The following is a 16318-nucleotide window of genomic DNA, read 5'->3' as shown; positions in this document are numbered from 1 at the left end:
TACGAAATACACTTGACACCGAGTTATATCAAAATTATTTTTTTTCTTCTTCTATTACATACCTATATATACATATACCAATCTCTACAGAGACTTCTCAACCTCCATCGCTTCCTTGATGCCCTCCTCAATGGCCGTCACGCGAGCCTGCTCCAATCGCTTAAGCGGCCGACGGGGGTATCCTCCATATCCATAGAAGCTCTGGATCGCCTGCTTCGTGCCGGCAATGGCCGCCTTTGTCAAGGGCCAGTCACCACGGCTGAGGATCTTTTGCAGCCTCTCGGCCTCCTCCTTGTTTCCCTCGGCATACGAGTTCCAGACCTTGACACACAGCTTAGGCATGACATTGGCACCACCGGCGATGATGCCGCTACCGCCGCTGACCAGCGTCTGCAGAGTGAAATCGCACATGCCGCCAAAGGCCATGTATCCTGAGCCCTCCTGGAAGGGAGTCTTGGCGTTGGTGCCGAGAGCAACACGTGTGAGCTTTCCGGTGTTGCCACAGGTGAATTTGGTGCCGACAATGTTCTTGTGCTGGGCCAGCTTGATGAGCAGGTCGCTGTCCATGTCGATTCCGGACACGGCACCGGGGTAGTTGTACAGGATGATGGGAATGGGGCTTTCGTCGGCAACGGCAATGAAGTAGTTGTAGATGGACTCCTCGTCGGTCTGGGCGCGGTAGTATGACGGAGGCAGGATCAGAGCAGCTTCGGCTCCGGCTCCGGCTGCGAGCTTGCACAGCTCAATGGTGCCTCTGACGCTGCCCTCGGTGGCTCCAAACAGGACGGGTGTAGACTGGAAGCCGGCGGCGTCGAGAGCTTCTCTTGAGGCCTTGACGACGGCAATCTTCTCTTCTCTTGTGCAGTGGACGGCTTCACCGTTGGAGCCCATGATGACGAGACCAGCGAGGCCGGCCTTGGCGAGTCGCTCGGCGTGCTTCTTGATGGTGGGGATGTCGAGATCTTCGGTGACGGGGTCAAAGAAGGTCATGGTAGGGGCGTAGATGCCGCATGGCAGCGATTTAGCAGGAGCCGCCATTGTGAGGTTAGAATGTGTGTAGTGAGACTTTTGGTGAGGGTATCAAAGGAGGAACGCAGACGGGATGGAGAGGAGGATGAGCAACACGGAGAGGGGAAAGGATGGAGAAACACGTTTATGGAGGAGACAAGGAGACAAGCAGGAGATTATTGGATTTGTATTCCTAAAAGGATGGATCCAATCTTTATAAACCAATACAAGCACGAGTTGCGTGTTCGGGCACAAATTATAGCCGTCTATAGCCACAAATATGACACTCTCCTACTCATGGGCACATGTTCGGAGGGGCAGCCACCGAAGGGCTCCGATATCCATAATGTAGCTCGGCCGACTGACCCCGACTCCAAGAGCTGCTATCCGAAGACGGCGATGGAACGAGTGAGATTTAGTGAGCTGGAGCCGTGGCGAGCGGCAGCATTGGATCGATACTATTGCAGCGGCTCTTGGTAGTGGATATATAAGGCAACTTGTTCCGGTCGAGTCGATGGAGATGCTGGGGAAGAGGATACATGTACAATGGAGATGGCGGCATGGGCGTGAATACTTCATCTGATTGGTGGATATTTCGATCTTGGGCATTTCCCACCATTCACAGGAATAGATGCGAGAAGCCAAACCCGCTCCGCCGTACCTGTACTTGGTTAGTTTGATCCATCCGTCGGTAGTACGGCTATATAATTTCTTGTTGTTTTTGGAGATGTCGAATCATGTCCGTCGGGTTTATTCAGGCCGATTTTAGGAGCATGGACAGCTAGCTGACAGTAAAGTGATAGAGGAGGAGAAGTAGTTCAGGCAGCGGCATATGAAGAATGCCCGTGACTACTTGTCTGGGCATTGGGTGCTGACTTGAACTCAATGCAATGTTCTGTATCCTGGACTTTTTTCTCCAAGACTGCGGGGTCGTAAATGCAGCGCGGGGTAGTGAATCCCGAGACTTAGTAGATGGAGATGCTTCAATTGTGTAAGTCAAGCATGGATCATGCTTCGAACAAGCACAAACCCCTGACAGCAAAGGCTATTTCCCTTGCTCTGCATCATGTATCTGCATCCATCAAGGTCACACAATGTAGTCAATTAATTCGTATATTTTGAACTAAGCAAATCCCACGAAAATGAGGGTCCAAAGAGCAACTGAATGCTGCTCCACGGCCTTTATTTATCCCTCCAATTGCTGCCCCGCCAATGCCCCTCAATTCCTCCGTCAGCATGTCACCAACTCGGAAGCTGGCATGAGAAACGCGACTCGGCAAGGCTGTAGATGATCTTTTTTCTTTCGAGTCTTTAAAATCTCGATGCTGTAATATTCTTCCTCTCTTCTTACTTCATCTTCATAACCCTTCTCGTCATCGCAGCGTGTCCCTGTCTTCTCCATCTCACAAAGATACCCACCCCCTTCACGATTCACAATGGCGACCCCTCTCAATGTGTTGATGGTGAGTTTCAGCTGGAAACTGGTCACAAAACATGCCTCTGTACTGAGTGACTGACTGTTGAATCCAGATCGGTACCGGCGAGTACACCACCGGCTTCGTTGGCGGTGGCGCCTCTGGATCCGACAAGAAGGTGGGCGTTGTTGGCCTCACCCTCTTCGACCTGCGACGACGAGGCAAAGTCGGCCAGCTGGGCATGGTCGGCGTCAATGGCACCAAGTTTCCCGCTATCCGTACGTACAAGCTCATTGAAGATGTTCCCGGGCCAAAGTTGAGACTGACTGTGAACCCGCCGCATTATAGGAGAGCACCTCAACAAGAACATCACCCAAGTCTACAACAACCTGGACACCTCATTCGACTCATTCCCTGCCAACGACAAGGTCGATGCCGACGCCTACAAGTCTGCCATTGACCAGCTCAAGCCCGGCGATGCCATCACCATCTTCACCCCCGATCCCACCCACTTCCCCATTGCGCTGTACGCCATCGAGCGCGGCATCCACGTCCTCATCACCAAGCCCGCCGTGAAGCTGCTGGAGCACCACCTGGAGCTGGCCCAAAAGGCCGCCGAAAAGGGCGTCTACGTCTTCATCGAGCACCACAAGCGCTTCGACCCCGCCTACTCAGACGCCCGCTTCAAGGCGCAGACCCTGGGCGACTGGAACTACTTTTACTCCTACATGTCTCAGCCCAAGTCGCAGCTCGAGACGTTCAAGTCCTGGGCCGGCAAAGAGTCCGACATTTCCTACTACCTCAACAGCCACCACGTCGACATCTGCGACTCCATGGTCCAGCAGCGCGGCTACCTGCCCACCAAGGTCTCGGCCACCTCCTCCAAGGGTGTCGCCACCAGCCTGGGCTGCGTCGACGAGACCGAGGACACAATCTCCCTGCTGGTCACCTGGGAGCGCAAGGATGAGCCCAACAAGCGCGCCATTGCCGTCTACACCTCCTCGTGGACAGCGCCCCAGCGAGCCGGCATTCACACCAACCAGTACTTCCACTACCTGGCCAAGGAGGGCGAGATCCGCGTCGACCAGGCTCACCGAGGCTACGACGTCGCCGACGACCGCGCAGGCCAGCTGCAGTGGTTCAACCCGTTCTACATGCGCTACGCCCCTGACGAGGACGGCAACTTCAACGGCCAGACGGGCTATGGCTACATTTCCATTGAGAAGTTTGTTGATGGCTGCCGCGCGGTCAACGAGGGCAGAGCTACACCAGCTGACCTGGATGCCAAGGGTCTGCCTACTCTGAACAACACGATTGCGACGACAGCTATTCTGGAGGCTGGACGACGGAGTATCGACGAGGGCCGTGAGATTAAGATTGTGGTCGAGAATGGCCAGTGGAAGCTGGTGTAGAGTTGTGAGTTGTATGCCAACCAAAATAATGACTAGATGAAATGAAAGTTATAAAAAAAAGTAAAATAAATATTTCAAATGATACCAAAACAATTTTCTTCACTGTATCTGAATGCTATTGTGCTTTTTCGCTGCCAATTACATGATCCAATTCATAGCGTAAGGGTGGGTACACATGTGAAGATGCTAGGGAAAAAATCATGAACCCACCACTAGCAGCAAACTGTATACCAAAAACTCAATATCAAACTCACAACACGCTTTTTCTTTCAGCCTTCTTTATGTCTATATCTCATCCTCTACTTAACAAATATATCAAATAAATAGATAAACAAAAAATGTCTTCAGACGACCTCTTCTCCAACCAGCCCTCCATCTCCAGCCTCCTCACCCAACTCCGCCGCAGCACCCTCACGCCTCACAACCGCCTCAAGTCCATCCACGCAGACGCCGCCTTCGTCGCCCAAGTAGCCTCTTCATTCTCCACGTATTCTTCTGATTCGGCTTCAGGTCCGGAGAAGCGCAAGAGAAAAAAGAGGCCGCTGGTGGCGAATGAACGATGCGGCAGCTGGTACATCCCGCCGAACAGGAAAGATGGAAGCGCGTACTTTAAGAGCACGGATGGACATGAGCGGGCCTGGAAGTTTAGCACTAGGAGGTTGAATTTGCATCTGATTGACATGATTGAGGAGAATGACGGGTATGTTGCTTTCTCTTTTTGGGCTCATAAGTGGCTATATGGTTTACATCTCATGCTAACATCAATCTCAAAAGAATCATCATTGTAGACTCTACTCGCCGCGGCAAACGCAAGTCCTCCCATCACCCCCTGAGAAACATCTCATCACATTCATTATCAAAGTCGTACATCATACTGACTCTTCAAACCCAGGCATGCCCGACGCCCTCTCAACCACCATCCCCATCTGGTGCACCGTTCTCAACATGGCCCTCCTCCCAGACAACCCCCTTTCTTCCAACCTCTTCCTCCCCCCTTACCTCCCCGCATCCACACACTCTCAAATCACCGCTCTCATACCCACGTTCCTGTCTTCTCTCAAAGAACTCAACCTCACCTTCCCGAAATCCCTCACAAAACCTCTTCGTCCCCTCTGGATCACACAAGACTCCTCTCTCCCTCCCCCGCCAGATTCAGATGACGACGAGGATGAAGAACAAGACCAAGACCAAGGCATCATATTCCAGGAATACCGACCCGTCATCTGCTGTACAGCCAGTAGACGAGTCGTCGGTAGCGAAGTCGACGAAGGAGGCTACATCCAAGGCGCAGGAGACGACACCGAGAACTGGGCCCTAGGCCTCACCCCAGACGTCTTCTGGGCCAACACCACAACCTTTCTCTCGGCCGCAGAAGCCGACGTCCCCGACCTCATCATCAAGTTAGTAGAAGAAGCCAAAGCACAGCGCCAGTCCGCTCCCTCCGGCGACGCAAATCCAGCATCCCTCCCTCGAAAGCAACTCACGCCACATCTCTCCGTCCGCGCCATATCACCACTCGATCTCTCATCGCCAACACCCTCTGCACCACAGCAACAACAGCCAAGCGAATGCCTCATCCTCCTCACAGAAACACCCACCCCGAAAGAAACATGGCTCCTCTCTCCAACGCTCCTCCGCGTCGGTCTCGGCAAACATAAAACCGCCAGCCGCAACCTCCGTCTGGCCCTCACCGAAATATGCTCCTTCGCAACCCGCTTCCTCCAGAACCACCAGCACACCAACGAAACAGATGCAGCAAGTAACGCCGAGCTGCCGCAAATCATCGTAGCTTGCGACTCGGGCAGGGACCTCTCCGTAGGCGTCGCCCTAGCACTTTCATGTTATCTCTTCGATGACGAGGGCCGCTTCCGCGTGCCTGACGACAAGGTGGCGTTTACCAAGACTTTGGTCAAGATGAGGCTCGGAGCCATCATGACGGTGTATCCGGAGGCGAATCCGAGCAGAAGCACTCTCCAGAGCGTGAACAGCTTTCTCATGGATTGGAGGAATTAGCAAAGGGGGTAGGTTTGTAGCAAACATCCGTATAATTGGAATACATGACATGGACTAAACAAATGTCCGTGTGCTTTTGAATCAATTTATATATCAAGAAGCGTCAATTCGTTCCGTCATATCTAATCATATCTAGCCTGCCATGTTGGTGTCTCTGTCTTAGTCTCCTGTATGAACCAAGCCAACACGCAAAAAAGAACCCAAATTCCACGCCCTTCTCAAAAAGAGGCAAACCCATAATGCAATAACAAACAATGTAAAAGAACAAAGCCAAGTTTTAAGCCTCGCCCTTCTCAATCTTGGCCAAAGCAGCCGGGAACTCGCTCCAATCACGCATAATCACCACGGCGCCCGCGTTCCGCAACACGCCCTCCATCTCCTCCTTCTTGTCATCAGCATACGGACCGACATACCCAATAGTCTTAATGCCCGCTCTCGTAGCACTCAGAGTACCACTCTTGCTGTCCTCAACCGCAACACTCTCTCCAGCCGCCTTGCCCAACACCTTGAGCGCATGCAAGTAAATAGCAGGATCAGGCTTGCTCGTCGGCTTCTCCAACGACGTCGCCGCCGAAAACACCACGTCCCCAGGAAAGTACTTGTCCTGCCCAACCTTTTCAATGCTCGCGCGCACCCTCCTGAGCGCCGACGACGACACCACGGCCAGCTGGTACTTGCCGCTCTGCTCCAGCGTCTCGAGCTGCTCGTCGACGCCGACGCAGGGCCTCAGCGCGGCCTTGAGCTTGGCGATGACGGCGTCCTCCTCGGCTAGCACGTACTTTTCGAGGTCGTCGGGCGCAATGTCGATGCCGTGCGTCTTCTGCAGCGTCGTGAGCATGCCGCGGAAGTTTTGGCCGACGAACTCCTGGATGAGGGTCTCGCCGGTGAATTTCACGTGGACGTTGCGCTCGGCGCAGATTTGGTTGATGAGGTCTGCGCAGGCCTCGAAGGCGAGCTCCTCGGAGAGGACGAGGGTGTTGTCGCAGTCGAAGAGGATGGCTTTGATCTGGAGAGGAGGAGGTTAGCTGCTGCAGAAACGAGGGATTGGTAGAATCTGGAGGAGAGTTGGCTTACTTCAGGCATCTTGATCAAACGGTTGGGTATTATATCCAAGAGAGGAGAAGAGAGAAGCAGAAGAAAAGGGAAGAAGAGAAATAGAATACAGCGAAGCGTTTACTAGTCAAATGTATAATGAAGAAGAAAGAGAGGGAAAGAAATAACGAGAGAAGTCGGGAGACGGCTTCAAGTATATAAGGCACGAAAGATCAACCCAAGTCAGAGTAAGCCAGGCCAATTAAGCTCTCCACATGGCAGGCCGCTTAAAAAACAGGCACAGGTACGCATGAAAGGCCGTTACAATTACCTCATGTGAAACCCCGAGTCAAAAAGGGCATCCAGACGTGTCAAAACACATTGCAGCAAGTGGATATCGCATGGAAATCTTGTTTCTTGGCGCGATGCCGATATGGATTTCAGCAGTCAGCCCCGTCTCACCAGAAAGTGCCAGACGCACAATTGAATCATCATTACTTGGTTTCCTTCACATGCCAAAACGAGTAACTCAGCCCATTTACAGTAACACGTCGTTAGTATTTCTCCCCTACTGTCAATATTCCTCCTAATAACTCTCTTTCCTCCCCCATTCCAACATTGATCCAAAACAATCAAAATCCCCCCTTGCCTACTAGACTCCTAGTCCTCTCCTCTCCTCAATCACCACTCCCCAATTATTCCCATCAAATCCCAGCCTTGCTTCGTTTCGTCTCGTTTTTACCCCTCCCCCTCCGCGCGGGTCATCAGTGTCGTCATAGCCCCTCCTTGAACCATGTTAGCAGCCCCCCAATCCCCCCATGCTAAAATGATTCGTCGCTCCGTACGGAGTACGGATAAAACCACCTAGGCTCACGTTGTCACTTTGTTCCCTATATTAAACGCGCATCACGTTAATACTCGTATCAATGTCAGCAACGGCCCGGTCGAGCCAATGAATAAATGAATTAAATTATCTAGTCAATTCCAATTCGCTGGAATTCTCGTCATGCGTTTTGGCTGCTCGTGACCACGTCTTGGAACGCGACCTACGCCTCGCGTGGCTGAGACTGAGACCCAGCATGTTAAGGACTTTTGAACAGCTCAATGCCAAAATTATAGACAGTTATGAACACGGGATTATGCACTCAGAAGTATGAATTAATCTACAAGAGCTTCATCACTAAAGAGCCGCTGAATTTTCAACAACTTGTAACTACCTCAAAGTATCTTACAGAGTATAACAACTAGTACCGTAGATAGGTAAGTAAGACGCAATTATTGGTGCCAAAAGCAATGCAATTCTTTTCAACCGCTATCAATCAATAGTTGTGTCGCTACATCGACCAACTTAAACATAATGTATAAATCTCCCGCAATTCCTCAAACACACAAAGGCCTGGATGCTATCGTCTTACTCGTGCCAACAAAAAAATCCTCCGCGTGCTTAAACTCTGCCAGAAATTCATCCCTAAAACGCCTCTACTCCTTGTCAATTCCTCTTGACATTACAAAGGTGGCCAAAGAAAAAACATAAAGAGAAGAAGAAGAAGAAAACACGCCAGCTCCTTATTGTCGTCGTCCGCGGCATGTATGCTTGACACTCGGGACTGTGCCTGACTGCGCGGACATTCATTCCCAGCCTTCTCAAAAGGATCATGCGACTTGGTTTCTCTGAGGTCCTGTTCATGTCCCGCATACCAAGCCCTCTGTCGTTATGTGTGGTAATTTCTTTTTCCCTTTTTTCTTTTTTTGATTGTTTCAAGCCTTGCTGGAAGGAAGCGCCTGTAGATTGTCTAATTCCAATCTTACAAAATTTCCTTTAGCTGCGTCTTTTGCTCGGGCGTCAAGGTTGACGGAAAGTTGACCCTGTAGCGGACAATGAAATCGCCTCGTTGCCCGGGCTTCTTTGTCATGGGCATGCCCAATCCAGGGTACCGATCTTCGCTTCCGGGTTGCGTTGGGCCGCCCTTGTCTATGCTGATCTGCTTGCCGTCGATTGTAGCGACTACCCGCTTCCATCCAGTCAAAGCCTCCTTGAGGTCCAAGGTGACGGTGTGCACAATGTCGTTATCCTCTCGCTTGAACAAGGGATGCTCTTTCTGCATAATTGGTTAGCATTCAGAGTACGGTCAAATAATAGTGAGGGGGGTTGTGTAAGGGAATCGCTTAACTTACCTCTTCGACAATAAAGTGCAAATCTTGTCTACCGCCCTCCACCTGGTCGCCAACTCCATTAAACTTGATTTTGGAACCCTTTTTGAGACCTGGCTTGATGGGCACCTCCAAGATCTGATCTGTTTGCACGCGCTTGCCTGATTCATCAAATGTCTTGCGCTTAATCTTCATCTTCTTCGTCGTACCATTGTACAGCTCCTCGAGAGTGAGAGCTAACGGCCGCTCAACGGTGGTAATCTCGGGCGTCGGCTCGCGATTCCTCTGCGGTGGCTCAGCGAAGCCGGATCTTGTCCTTGTCCGACCTGATCGCGGACCGCCCGCACCGCCAAAAGAAGAAAAGAAGTTAAAGTCATCATCGTCGTGGCCGCCGCCACCGCCGTGCATTCCTCCGCTGCGCTGAAACTCTGCAAACAGATCCTCAGGGTTCATGAAGTTATACCCCTTGGTGCCGCCTGTGCTGAAATGGAAAGTTCTAGCACCGCCTCCTCCCGGCATGCCTCCGAAATCGAAGCCGCTGAAGCCTCCAGGCATGCCGCCTGCTCCCGCGTATGGATTGGCCCCTGGACCGCCTTCGGGTGGAGGGGCACCACCCCGCAGCAGGAACTCGAGGCCATACTGGTCGTAGATCTTGCGCTTCTCCGGGTCGGATAGGATTTCGTAGGCTTGCGAACACTCTTTGAACTTTTCTGAGGCGTTGGGGTTGTCCTTGTTCTTGTCAGGGTGCCACTTCAAAGCAGCTTTTCTGTTGCACGCATTGTGGTTAGCCTCTCCATTTCCAATTCACTTTTTTGCATGGTTTTCGAATTGGCTGGTTGGGCGGCAAAGCTGTGTGGGGGAATAGCATGCAAATGGTCGTCGTCGGCCAATTGCCACCCGCCAGCCTAGCTTTACCCAAGTATGACGACAAAGGATGGGAGTAAAAACTCGGGCGCGAGAGAAAGGAAATCAATGAGCGAAATAGATAGTTACATACCTATATCCTTTTTTAATCTCATCTTGCGATGCCTCGGGCTTGATACCCAAGGTATCGTAAAGCTTGGTCTCTTTGACCATGATGACGAACTGGTCGGGCGTGCGTGCTCTCTAGCAATGGTGGGGGCCAGCGGCAGCTGCTGCCACGGCAGATTCACAGTATTTGATGCGACGAATCGACTGTAAGACGAGAGCCTCACGAGACGTAACGCTGGTGCTGAGAACCGTAAATTGGATAAAGAGGCGAAGCAGGCAACAAATGATGCTATCGCAATGGGGGGGTCGAATTGTAGAGAGGGAGTGAAATGGTTAAGGTATGGAAGATGAAAAGAAGAAAAAGAAAGATCGGTCAAGAGATTCTGGTATGGAGGGGAAACTGGGAGAGAAGTGAGCGTGAGCGTGAGAGCAAGCCTCGCTGCTACTAATATTCAGGCCTGGTCAGGTTACCACAGCACAAAGGTGAGCCGGTTGTGGGGCTGGCCTTTTTTGCTGGGACCTTGTAGAAGCTTCCCTTCCCGCTACCGGCTATGACGCACGAGAGCTGGGGGGAGATCAAGTACATAACATGTATCAGACGGCAACGGTTGATTTGATCGGCACAGCCAGGGCGGACAAAGGCCTGAATGCTGGTTTGAGTTGATGCTAGGCTGCCAATGGACAACGGTCGGAGAAGTGAAGAATAGGTAGCCGTGGTGATAGTTGAGATGAATAGGTGCAAGTAAACCAGCTGCAGCGGAGGGGTCTGTCTGGTGCTATATAAGCCGCGCTGGTACGATAACGTCTGCAGCAAGACAACCTCTAGTATTCGGTATGTCTTAGTGCCTGCACACGTCTGAATTGTAAAGCCGTCGAACCAATAACCGTATCAAAGGAGTAAAAAGAGGGGGGTTTGTCATGTAAGATGAATGTGATGTGATGCGGAAACGCTGCAGCTGCAGATGCATCAACCTACGGCAGGCCAACGCACACGACAGGTGCTAATGCCAGATACTGGAGCCAAACAGCGAGTTGCGGGAGGAAGAAGAAAAAGGGTCCAAGAGAGAAGAAGAGAGAGTGATAGAGAGATAGAGATGGCATATAGTGATCCCCTTTTTGTCTCTGGCCTGGTACATACTTACGAAGCACAGTAGAATCTATTGACAGCAGGTGACTTGCTCAGGTCGCCTCTTGCAAGCGGTCCGGGGTTGGGCAGGTGATGCTCTCTTTTTGTGTCATGCCATGAGATGATACGCTTTACAAGCTCCCGGGTTTCTTTTTATTTTATCTTTATTTTTGGTCTTTTCGCCTCAGATACCATTCCTTTGCTTCATCCTCTCATGTATCCTCTTCTCTCACACCAGGTACACATTGCATCCATTCATCCATCCATTCATCCACATCAACACCTTCATCCTCACTCTCCGCCAAAAAACGTCAACCTGGAACCTAAATCACCACCCTCCCGCTTCGCCCCACGCTGCAGGGATCAATCATGCCCACTAAACATGGGCCCTAAACAGCTCGCTGGCAGCACTAAGCTCCAGTTGGCAATGACCCGTCAAACCTCCATCAAACCCAACTCCCTGAAGCGCTGGTCTATCAAATCCAATGAGGCCTCAATCCCAGCCACCCGTCAAAGGGAATGAATTGTATGGATATCATTCTCTTTCTGCCCCTGCATCTTCCATTCGTCTGCTACAGTACATGAAATCCCTGGGTGCATGGGCCTTTCACGATCCCTGTACGTTACGTCAGGCCCAAATATGTACGCATGTTGCAGCACTTGATGCCCTACTGTACATGTACTCGGTAACGCCTTGATGTAACTCGAAACAACAAAAAGAGAAACAACAAACATTGCACTAAAGCAGCTAACCGAAGCACCAAGGCAAGCAATATCCGTAGAGCTACAGCGTTCAACCTACAAGTACAGCTTGAATCATTGCGTGTGCAAGCTTGTGGCCGGCCAAAATTGTCCGTCTCGTGGAAGCTTCTAGAAGCTTCCATGTCTAAACCGGCCTATGCCCAACTTGCGAGTGCTCACGAGATCAAGCACTGCAACACCAAGCTCTTTGAATTGAACAACCCCATGATTAATATTCTCGGAGATAGTATCAGAATGAAAATTAAGATAGAGGTTAATGGTAAAATAACAAGACTGGCTACTAATAGTAATCCTTCGCTTCGCCGCTGTAACCGAGTTCTGAGTCCAGTCTCACTTGAAAGTGAGAATCTCAGCGCCAAAAGTCCAACAGTGCCATTCAAAAATCTTGCGCTATTGTGCCCACTGAAAGTGGTACATTGGCAGTCCGCGATTAACTCCCTATACAAACGACCTCGCCACCAGTCCGTAACCTCCTCCCATCGTCGATTCTTTCCTGAAACCCTCAAGACAAACTTGTCCTCCTTGCCCCTCTTCCGTCTTCTTCTTCTTCTTCATTTGGCGGGCAACTCATGACGTGCCCATGTAATTATGCCTTCTAAAACCCCTTTTCTAGACATCTATTCCTGGATATCAGATATGTCCATGTCCATGCTTAGCTTTCTCCCAGTGTCGTCCCCTAACGGTGGTCGTATGAGTGACGGTGGCCGAACTCGCTCTTGCATTTCCGGGCTCTTAGCTACCTGGGCCTCAGCCATCTTGTTCACTACGTCGTCTGTCTGGCTGTCTTCAGAAGGAGTTGGCTTCTGTGCTTCGCCCTCGTCTGCCGCTAGCGTGTCTGGCGTAAGAGTTGCAGATTCAATCGTCATCTGAGCTGCATCACGGCCAAGTGTGGTCGGTGGGATTTCGAGAGGCCCGAATTTGTCCTCAGCGTCAGAGCCCCTGACATACTCCGACTTGCCCCCCGACATGTCCGCCATCTCCATTTCTGCCTGTTCCACCTGCTCGTCAAATGCATTTTCAAATGGACTTCTATCTTCGCTGCCGATAGACGCTCGGTTGGTGTCCATAGAGTCCATACTATCTCGATGCTTTCGCTTGGAAGGTGAGATTGGGTCGACAGAAGTATGCCTCCTTTCCTCAACGCTGTCAGCCACAGGTCGCTTAAGCTCTTGCCGGAACGCCTTATTATCCGATCTAACAAACATATTCAGGGCATCTGACAGCGGGGCCCTAGGCGTGGAGATTGCTTCTTCAGTCGCATATACGAGCAGTGGCGTCTTTGTCTCGAGCCATACGTCTCTAAAAATTCGCTCAACTTCTACTTTCTATCAAAAGGGAGCAGGCGTTAGTGTTGCTTTTGGTTAAAGCACAAAAAGAAAGTGTAACAGGTTACTGTACCTCGGATCTAACCAGTTGGTCTTCGTTGGGAGAGTACTCTAGCCGCCACCACTGATCGACCGGTGATTTCGGGTCTTCTGACTCCACAGATTCTGGATACAGGCGCTGGCAGACGTAAACAATGTCTCTATCAGTAGCCACGCCCCGGAGAAGATACTTCTTGCACGTCATTGGCTTTGGCCGGCCTGGCTTGTCTGGGACAGTCAAGAGTTTGCCGAGGAAGCGTTGTTTGGCTTGAATCTGTTCTAGCTGGACGCGCAGATCTAAGATGGTTCATTAGCACGGTTTGTTCATTCCATATCCTTGGTTGTGATTTGACAAATCTTCTCACCTTCGGTCTTTGCTTCCATATCACTCAGTATCCGTTCGGTCAAAAGAAGTACTTCGTCCACCTGTTCAGAGTGTTTGGCCTGCACTTCGGTCATTTGACATGGGGCGTCCCGGTAGTTGGGATACTTGTTCGTGTCGAACCCCGAAGCCTCCATCGCCTGAAACCGACCAGCGCTCTCAAGATAATCTGAAAACGCCTTCCACTGCTCTGTAGCATTGCGGATCATGTCCGTCTTGTTAAACGTCAGCTGGTTCCAGTCATCTTGCCATTCTTGCAGACGCCGCTCTTCAGTTGTTACGCTATCGAGTGCATTCTTGGTTTCCAGCAAAGCAGATGCTATTCGTCTGGCCTCCATCTTACGGCTTTCCAGATATCGTTCAGGATATAGCACTTCCGGAATTTCAAAAGAGTCAAGTGGCCCATCGTTTCCGACTTTGATGGTTAGAACTTCGCCCATCTTCTTAAACATGGCGATTTTAGACCTGTCGTCGGCATCATGCCACGATAATAGGTCTCCCCACATCAAATAATCGAGGGCTTCGTAGAGAGTCTTTATGTGTGCATACTCAAGCCCTGAGTGGTCGAACTCAAGCAATCCAAATCTCGCATGTTGGATCTCGCTGTCCTCGCCAGTGCCAACGCTTGCCAGTATCGCTTCTTGATGCAAGGGCTCCAGCAACTCCCCATCATTGGTGTCGCCGAGTTGGGCATAAAACTGCTTCTCTATATCACTTGTTGTATCTTGCATCAAATTCGTAAGCGTATTCACTGTTCCGTAACTCCTCTCTGTCCCATCGAGAAACGCCATGAGCCGATGGATTTCCTCTTCAAAGTTTGGCCTCGCAGCATTGTCGTAGCCCCATCCCGCTTCTTCTGACTGCATTTGGCGTAAAGCCTCTGGAGGTAGGATTTCCTGACCATTCCACCATTCGCTATTAAAACCGTAGGATGCCGCAGGAGAGCCGCACTGTAGGAGAACATTCCTCGCTAGGGGGATTTGGCTAAAAATCGTGAGCAAGCCACCTAAGGTGTGGTGCCTTGCTGAGCCGGATCCTTGGATCAAGAATGCTGGAGTTTCGGGAGATCGCTTTCTCTGAGCTGGGGATGGGGCGTTATCCAGCCTTGTCTTGAGCGGCCCAACAGGAACCATGGCCCAGTTGTCCTGATCGTATTCGGAACGATTCGCCGGGCCAAAGTGAGGCGTTGAAGTCGACTGGCTTATGACTCCGGACTCTTGTGGAGGGATCGATAGCCCCGCTTCTTGTGCTGATTCGCGCAGCGCCCTTTGCATATCCTCGTCTTCTTGGGATTGCATGTTATTTCCTCCTGTCAACCATGTCAGAATAGTTTATTCCATAGGTATGGGGGAGTGCAGAGCACTACCAGCTGTGTCCCCCGAGGCCCAGTCGACCATCCTACCTAGTGGGGACCTGACGTTGGACCGCGAAGGAGGCCTTGATGGAGCTCCGTAGCCAGGCGGAGGAGGCGTCACCCCTTGTATGATATCGTTGCCGTTTAATGATTCGATGTGAAATGCTGCTCAGAATGTCAGCTACCAGATGGTACTCTCCCTATTGGCGTGGATAGCTCCCCATTCATACATCTGACACCATCGGTACCGGCTGCACCGTCTCTATCGGCTGAAAACATGGACTCGTTCCATAGCGAAGTATATTTTTGTCGGAACTACAGCAATCCAGATCAGTATATTGTTACTCGGTCATAGAATCCTAGGCGACTTGGGGTATAGGAGTCGTGCATACACTCTCAGAGTTGTCAAAGTATTGCATAACGACCGTTTCGACATTTCGATTATTGTTCTGTGTCGTATTAGCTGCCACAGTAACCTGGCGCTCAAGTGTATTGCAAACGAACTCTGAGGGCGTTTATGACCAAGTTACGGTCATCGACTGGGTTGAGACCCGCAAAGTCAATGACCTGCGAGATGTCATCTTCGGACGGCTCCATCGAGGCCATGGCGAATGGCGGCCACTGGTAGCTCTATTCGGAACAATGGCAAGATTGCTGTAGCTGTAACAGTAAGAATACCGAGATTAAAATGCAGTTTGCGTTTCCGGGACACCAGCCAGAGCCTGGTTCACGCCCTGTCTCTCCCTCTCTCTCGCCTCGTTTGACAGGCACAGGAAGGACAGGACAGGACAGGACAGGACAGGTGACCCTAGCTCCAGAAACGGAACAGAGCTATCGAAGATGCAAACCAGGGCGTGGCGTCTGCGGGCATAAAGAAGCAAAAATGAGCGAGGGGCCAATTTAAGCAATGAAAGAGGCGGGAGAGCGTCGCCAGCAAGCAACGCAAGCTGTTCGTTGTTGGTGCGAGCCCTGGCCGTTTGATGGGATGAGCACCTTGGGAGGTGAAAGGCGGTTGCGGGCAAAACGTCAGTGAAGGAGGGACCTGAGTTCATTGCCGATAAGATAAGCTGAGGTGCGGCTATGCGGCCAGCATGTTAGTCTGAGTTAGCTGAGTTAGGTACCTGGACAGAGCGCTGAGGGAGGGGCTGCTGGAAGTAACCTGGCAATACCTGGAACCGCTGCAAAGCATAACCGCAGCAGGGCCACGTACGAATTACGCAGCTCTTGGTCAAATGATGGATCATATACTAGATACGTGCGTATGCAATATGGCAGCCCAAATACATTTCCTAGCTGCCTTAGTAGCTAGGCCTATTAATTGCCACTT

The 16318-nt window shown here is 51.2% G+C and overlaps 7 protein-coding genes across 7 annotated transcripts; 2 read left to right on the top strand and 5 right to left on the bottom strand.

Annotated features, from left to right (window-relative positions):
• Positions 1-45: 45 nt before the first annotated feature.
• On the bottom strand, positions 46-1514 carry V8C40DRAFT_233569 (dihydrodipicolinate synthase family protein). The gene has a single exon (XM_083213403.1). It carries the CDS (start codon positions 1036-1038, stop codon positions 85-87), a length of 954 nt encoding a protein of 317 aa, XP_083078129.1. The 5' UTR covers positions 1039-1514; the 3' UTR covers positions 46-84.
• A 718-nt stretch (positions 1515-2232) lies between these two features.
• On the top strand, positions 2233-3926 carry V8C40DRAFT_100764 (Gfo/Idh/MocA family protein). The gene is made up of 3 exons (XM_083210662.1): positions 2233-2471; positions 2539-2701; positions 2772-3926. Exons 1-3 carry the CDS (start codon positions 2445-2447, stop codon positions 3833-3835), a joined length of 1254 nt encoding a protein of 417 aa, XP_083078128.1. The 5' UTR covers positions 2233-2444; the 3' UTR covers positions 3836-3926.
• A 124-nt stretch (positions 3927-4050) lies between these two features.
• On the top strand, positions 4051-6209 carry V8C40DRAFT_100736 (tRNA A64-2'-O-ribosylphosphate transferase). The gene is made up of 3 exons (XM_083210661.1): positions 4051-4535; positions 4610-4644; positions 4728-6209. The coding sequence occupies exons 1-3, from the start codon at positions 4174-4176 to the stop codon at positions 5846-5848; spliced, it is 1518 nt and encodes a 505-aa protein (XP_083078127.1). The 5' UTR covers positions 4051-4173; the 3' UTR covers positions 5849-6209.
• On the bottom strand, positions 5884-7319 carry V8C40DRAFT_233565 (HAD-like domain-containing protein). The gene is made up of 2 exons (XM_083213402.1): positions 6923-7319; positions 5884-6854 (listed from the first exon to the last, which is right to left on the bottom strand). Exons 1-2 carry the CDS (start codon positions 6929-6931, stop codon positions 6126-6128), a joined length of 738 nt encoding a protein of 245 aa, XP_083078126.1. The 5' UTR covers positions 6932-7319; the 3' UTR covers positions 5884-6125.
• A 725-nt stretch (positions 7320-8044) lies between these two features.
• On the bottom strand, positions 8045-10738 carry V8C40DRAFT_233561 (uncharacterized protein). Its single transcript, XM_083213401.1, has 3 exons — positions 10029-10738; positions 9056-9797; positions 8045-8979 (listed from the first exon to the last, which is right to left on the bottom strand). The coding sequence occupies exons 1-3, from the start codon at positions 10106-10108 to the stop codon at positions 8686-8688; spliced, it is 1116 nt and encodes a 371-aa protein (XP_083078125.1). The 5' UTR covers positions 10109-10738; the 3' UTR covers positions 8045-8685.
• An 820-nt stretch (positions 10739-11558) lies between these two features.
• V8C40DRAFT_233559 (uncharacterized protein) lies at positions 11559-11928 on the bottom strand. The gene has a single exon (XM_083213400.1). The coding sequence runs from the start codon at positions 11862-11864 to the stop codon at positions 11640-11642; it is 225 nt and encodes a 74-aa protein (XP_083078124.1). The 5' UTR covers positions 11865-11928; the 3' UTR covers positions 11559-11639.
• Positions 11929-12115: 187 nt separating this feature from the next.
• V8C40DRAFT_233556 (uncharacterized protein) lies at positions 12116-16082 on the bottom strand. Its single transcript, XM_083213399.1, has 7 exons — positions 15496-16082; positions 15384-15440; positions 15222-15306; positions 15040-15156; positions 13621-14946; positions 13290-13552; positions 12116-13216 (listed from the first exon to the last, which is right to left on the bottom strand). Exons 1-7 carry the CDS (start codon positions 15595-15597, stop codon positions 12509-12511), a joined length of 2658 nt encoding a protein of 885 aa, XP_083078123.1. The 5' UTR covers positions 15598-16082; the 3' UTR covers positions 12116-12508.
• Positions 16083-16318: the final 236 nt, after the last annotated feature.

Source organism: Trichoderma camerunense (assembly GCF_050948025.1).
Source record: "Trichoderma camerunense strain CBS 138272 chromosome Unknown V8C40scaffold_2, whole genome shotgun sequence".
In the NCBI taxonomy this organism is placed as follows: Eukaryota; Fungi; Ascomycota; class Sordariomycetes; order Hypocreales; family Hypocreaceae; genus Trichoderma; species Trichoderma camerunense.
Note: the sequence above shows the minus strand (reverse complement) of the source record. Positions and strands in the feature narration are given on the sequence as shown.

What these genes read in the sequence shown, in the direction of transcription:
- V8C40DRAFT_233556 (XM_083213399.1), bottom strand. Translation starts at nt 15,597, where the DNA reads ATGGCCTCGATGGAGCCGTCCGAAGATGACATCTCGCAGGTCATTGAC. An exon ending in TGGTCATAAACGCCCTCAGA is followed by an intron (nt 15,441 to 15,495) that starts GTTCGTTTGCAA and finishes AATACGACACAG; the next exon opens with AACAATAATCGAAATGTCGA. An exon ending in CGGTACCGATGGTGTCAGAT is followed by an intron (nt 15,157 to 15,221) that starts GTATGAATGGGG and finishes CATTCTGAGCAG; the next exon opens with CATTTCACATCGAATCATTA.
- V8C40DRAFT_100764 (XM_083210662.1), top strand. Translation starts at nt 2,445, where the DNA reads ATGGCGACCCCTCTCAATGTGTTGATG. An exon ending in CCCCTCTCAATGTGTTGATG is followed by an intron (nt 2,472 to 2,538) that starts GTGAGTTTCAGC and finishes TGTTGAATCCAG; the next exon opens with ATCGGTACCGGCGAGTACAC. An exon ending in CACCAAGTTTCCCGCTATCC is followed by an intron (nt 2,702 to 2,771) that starts GTACGTACAAGC and finishes GCCGCATTATAG; the next exon opens with GAGAGCACCTCAACAAGAAC.
- V8C40DRAFT_100736 (XM_083210661.1), top strand. Translation starts at nt 4,174, where the DNA reads ATGTCTTCAGACGACCTCTTCTCCAACCAGCCCTCCATCTCCAGCCTC. An exon ending in ATGATTGAGGAGAATGACGG is followed by an intron (nt 4,536 to 4,609) that starts GTATGTTGCTTT and finishes CAATCTCAAAAG; the next exon opens with AATCATCATTGTAGACTCTA. An exon ending in CTCTACTCGCCGCGGCAAAC is followed by an intron (nt 4,645 to 4,727) that starts GCAAGTCCTCCC and finishes CTTCAAACCCAG; the next exon opens with GCATGCCCGACGCCCTCTCA.
- V8C40DRAFT_233561 (XM_083213401.1), bottom strand. Translation starts at nt 10,108, where the DNA reads ATGGTCAAAGAGACCAAGCTTTACGATACCTTGGGTATCAAGCCCGAG. An exon ending in GAGATTAAAAAAGGATATAG is followed by an intron (nt 9,798 to 10,028) that starts GTATGTAACTAT and finishes TGCGTGCAACAG; the next exon opens with AAAAGCTGCTTTGAAGTGGC. An exon ending in TGCACTTTATTGTCGAAGAG is followed by an intron (nt 8,980 to 9,055) that starts GTAAGTTAAGCG and finishes CCAATTATGCAG; the next exon opens with AAAGAGCATCCCTTGTTCAA.
- V8C40DRAFT_233569 (XM_083213403.1), bottom strand. Translation starts at nt 1,038, where the DNA reads ATGGCGGCTCCTGCTAAATCGCTGCCATGCGGCATCTACGCCCCTACC.
- V8C40DRAFT_233559 (XM_083213400.1), bottom strand. Translation starts at nt 11,864, where the DNA reads ATGTTTGTTGTTTCTCTTTTTGTTGTTTCGAGTTACATCAAGGCGTTA.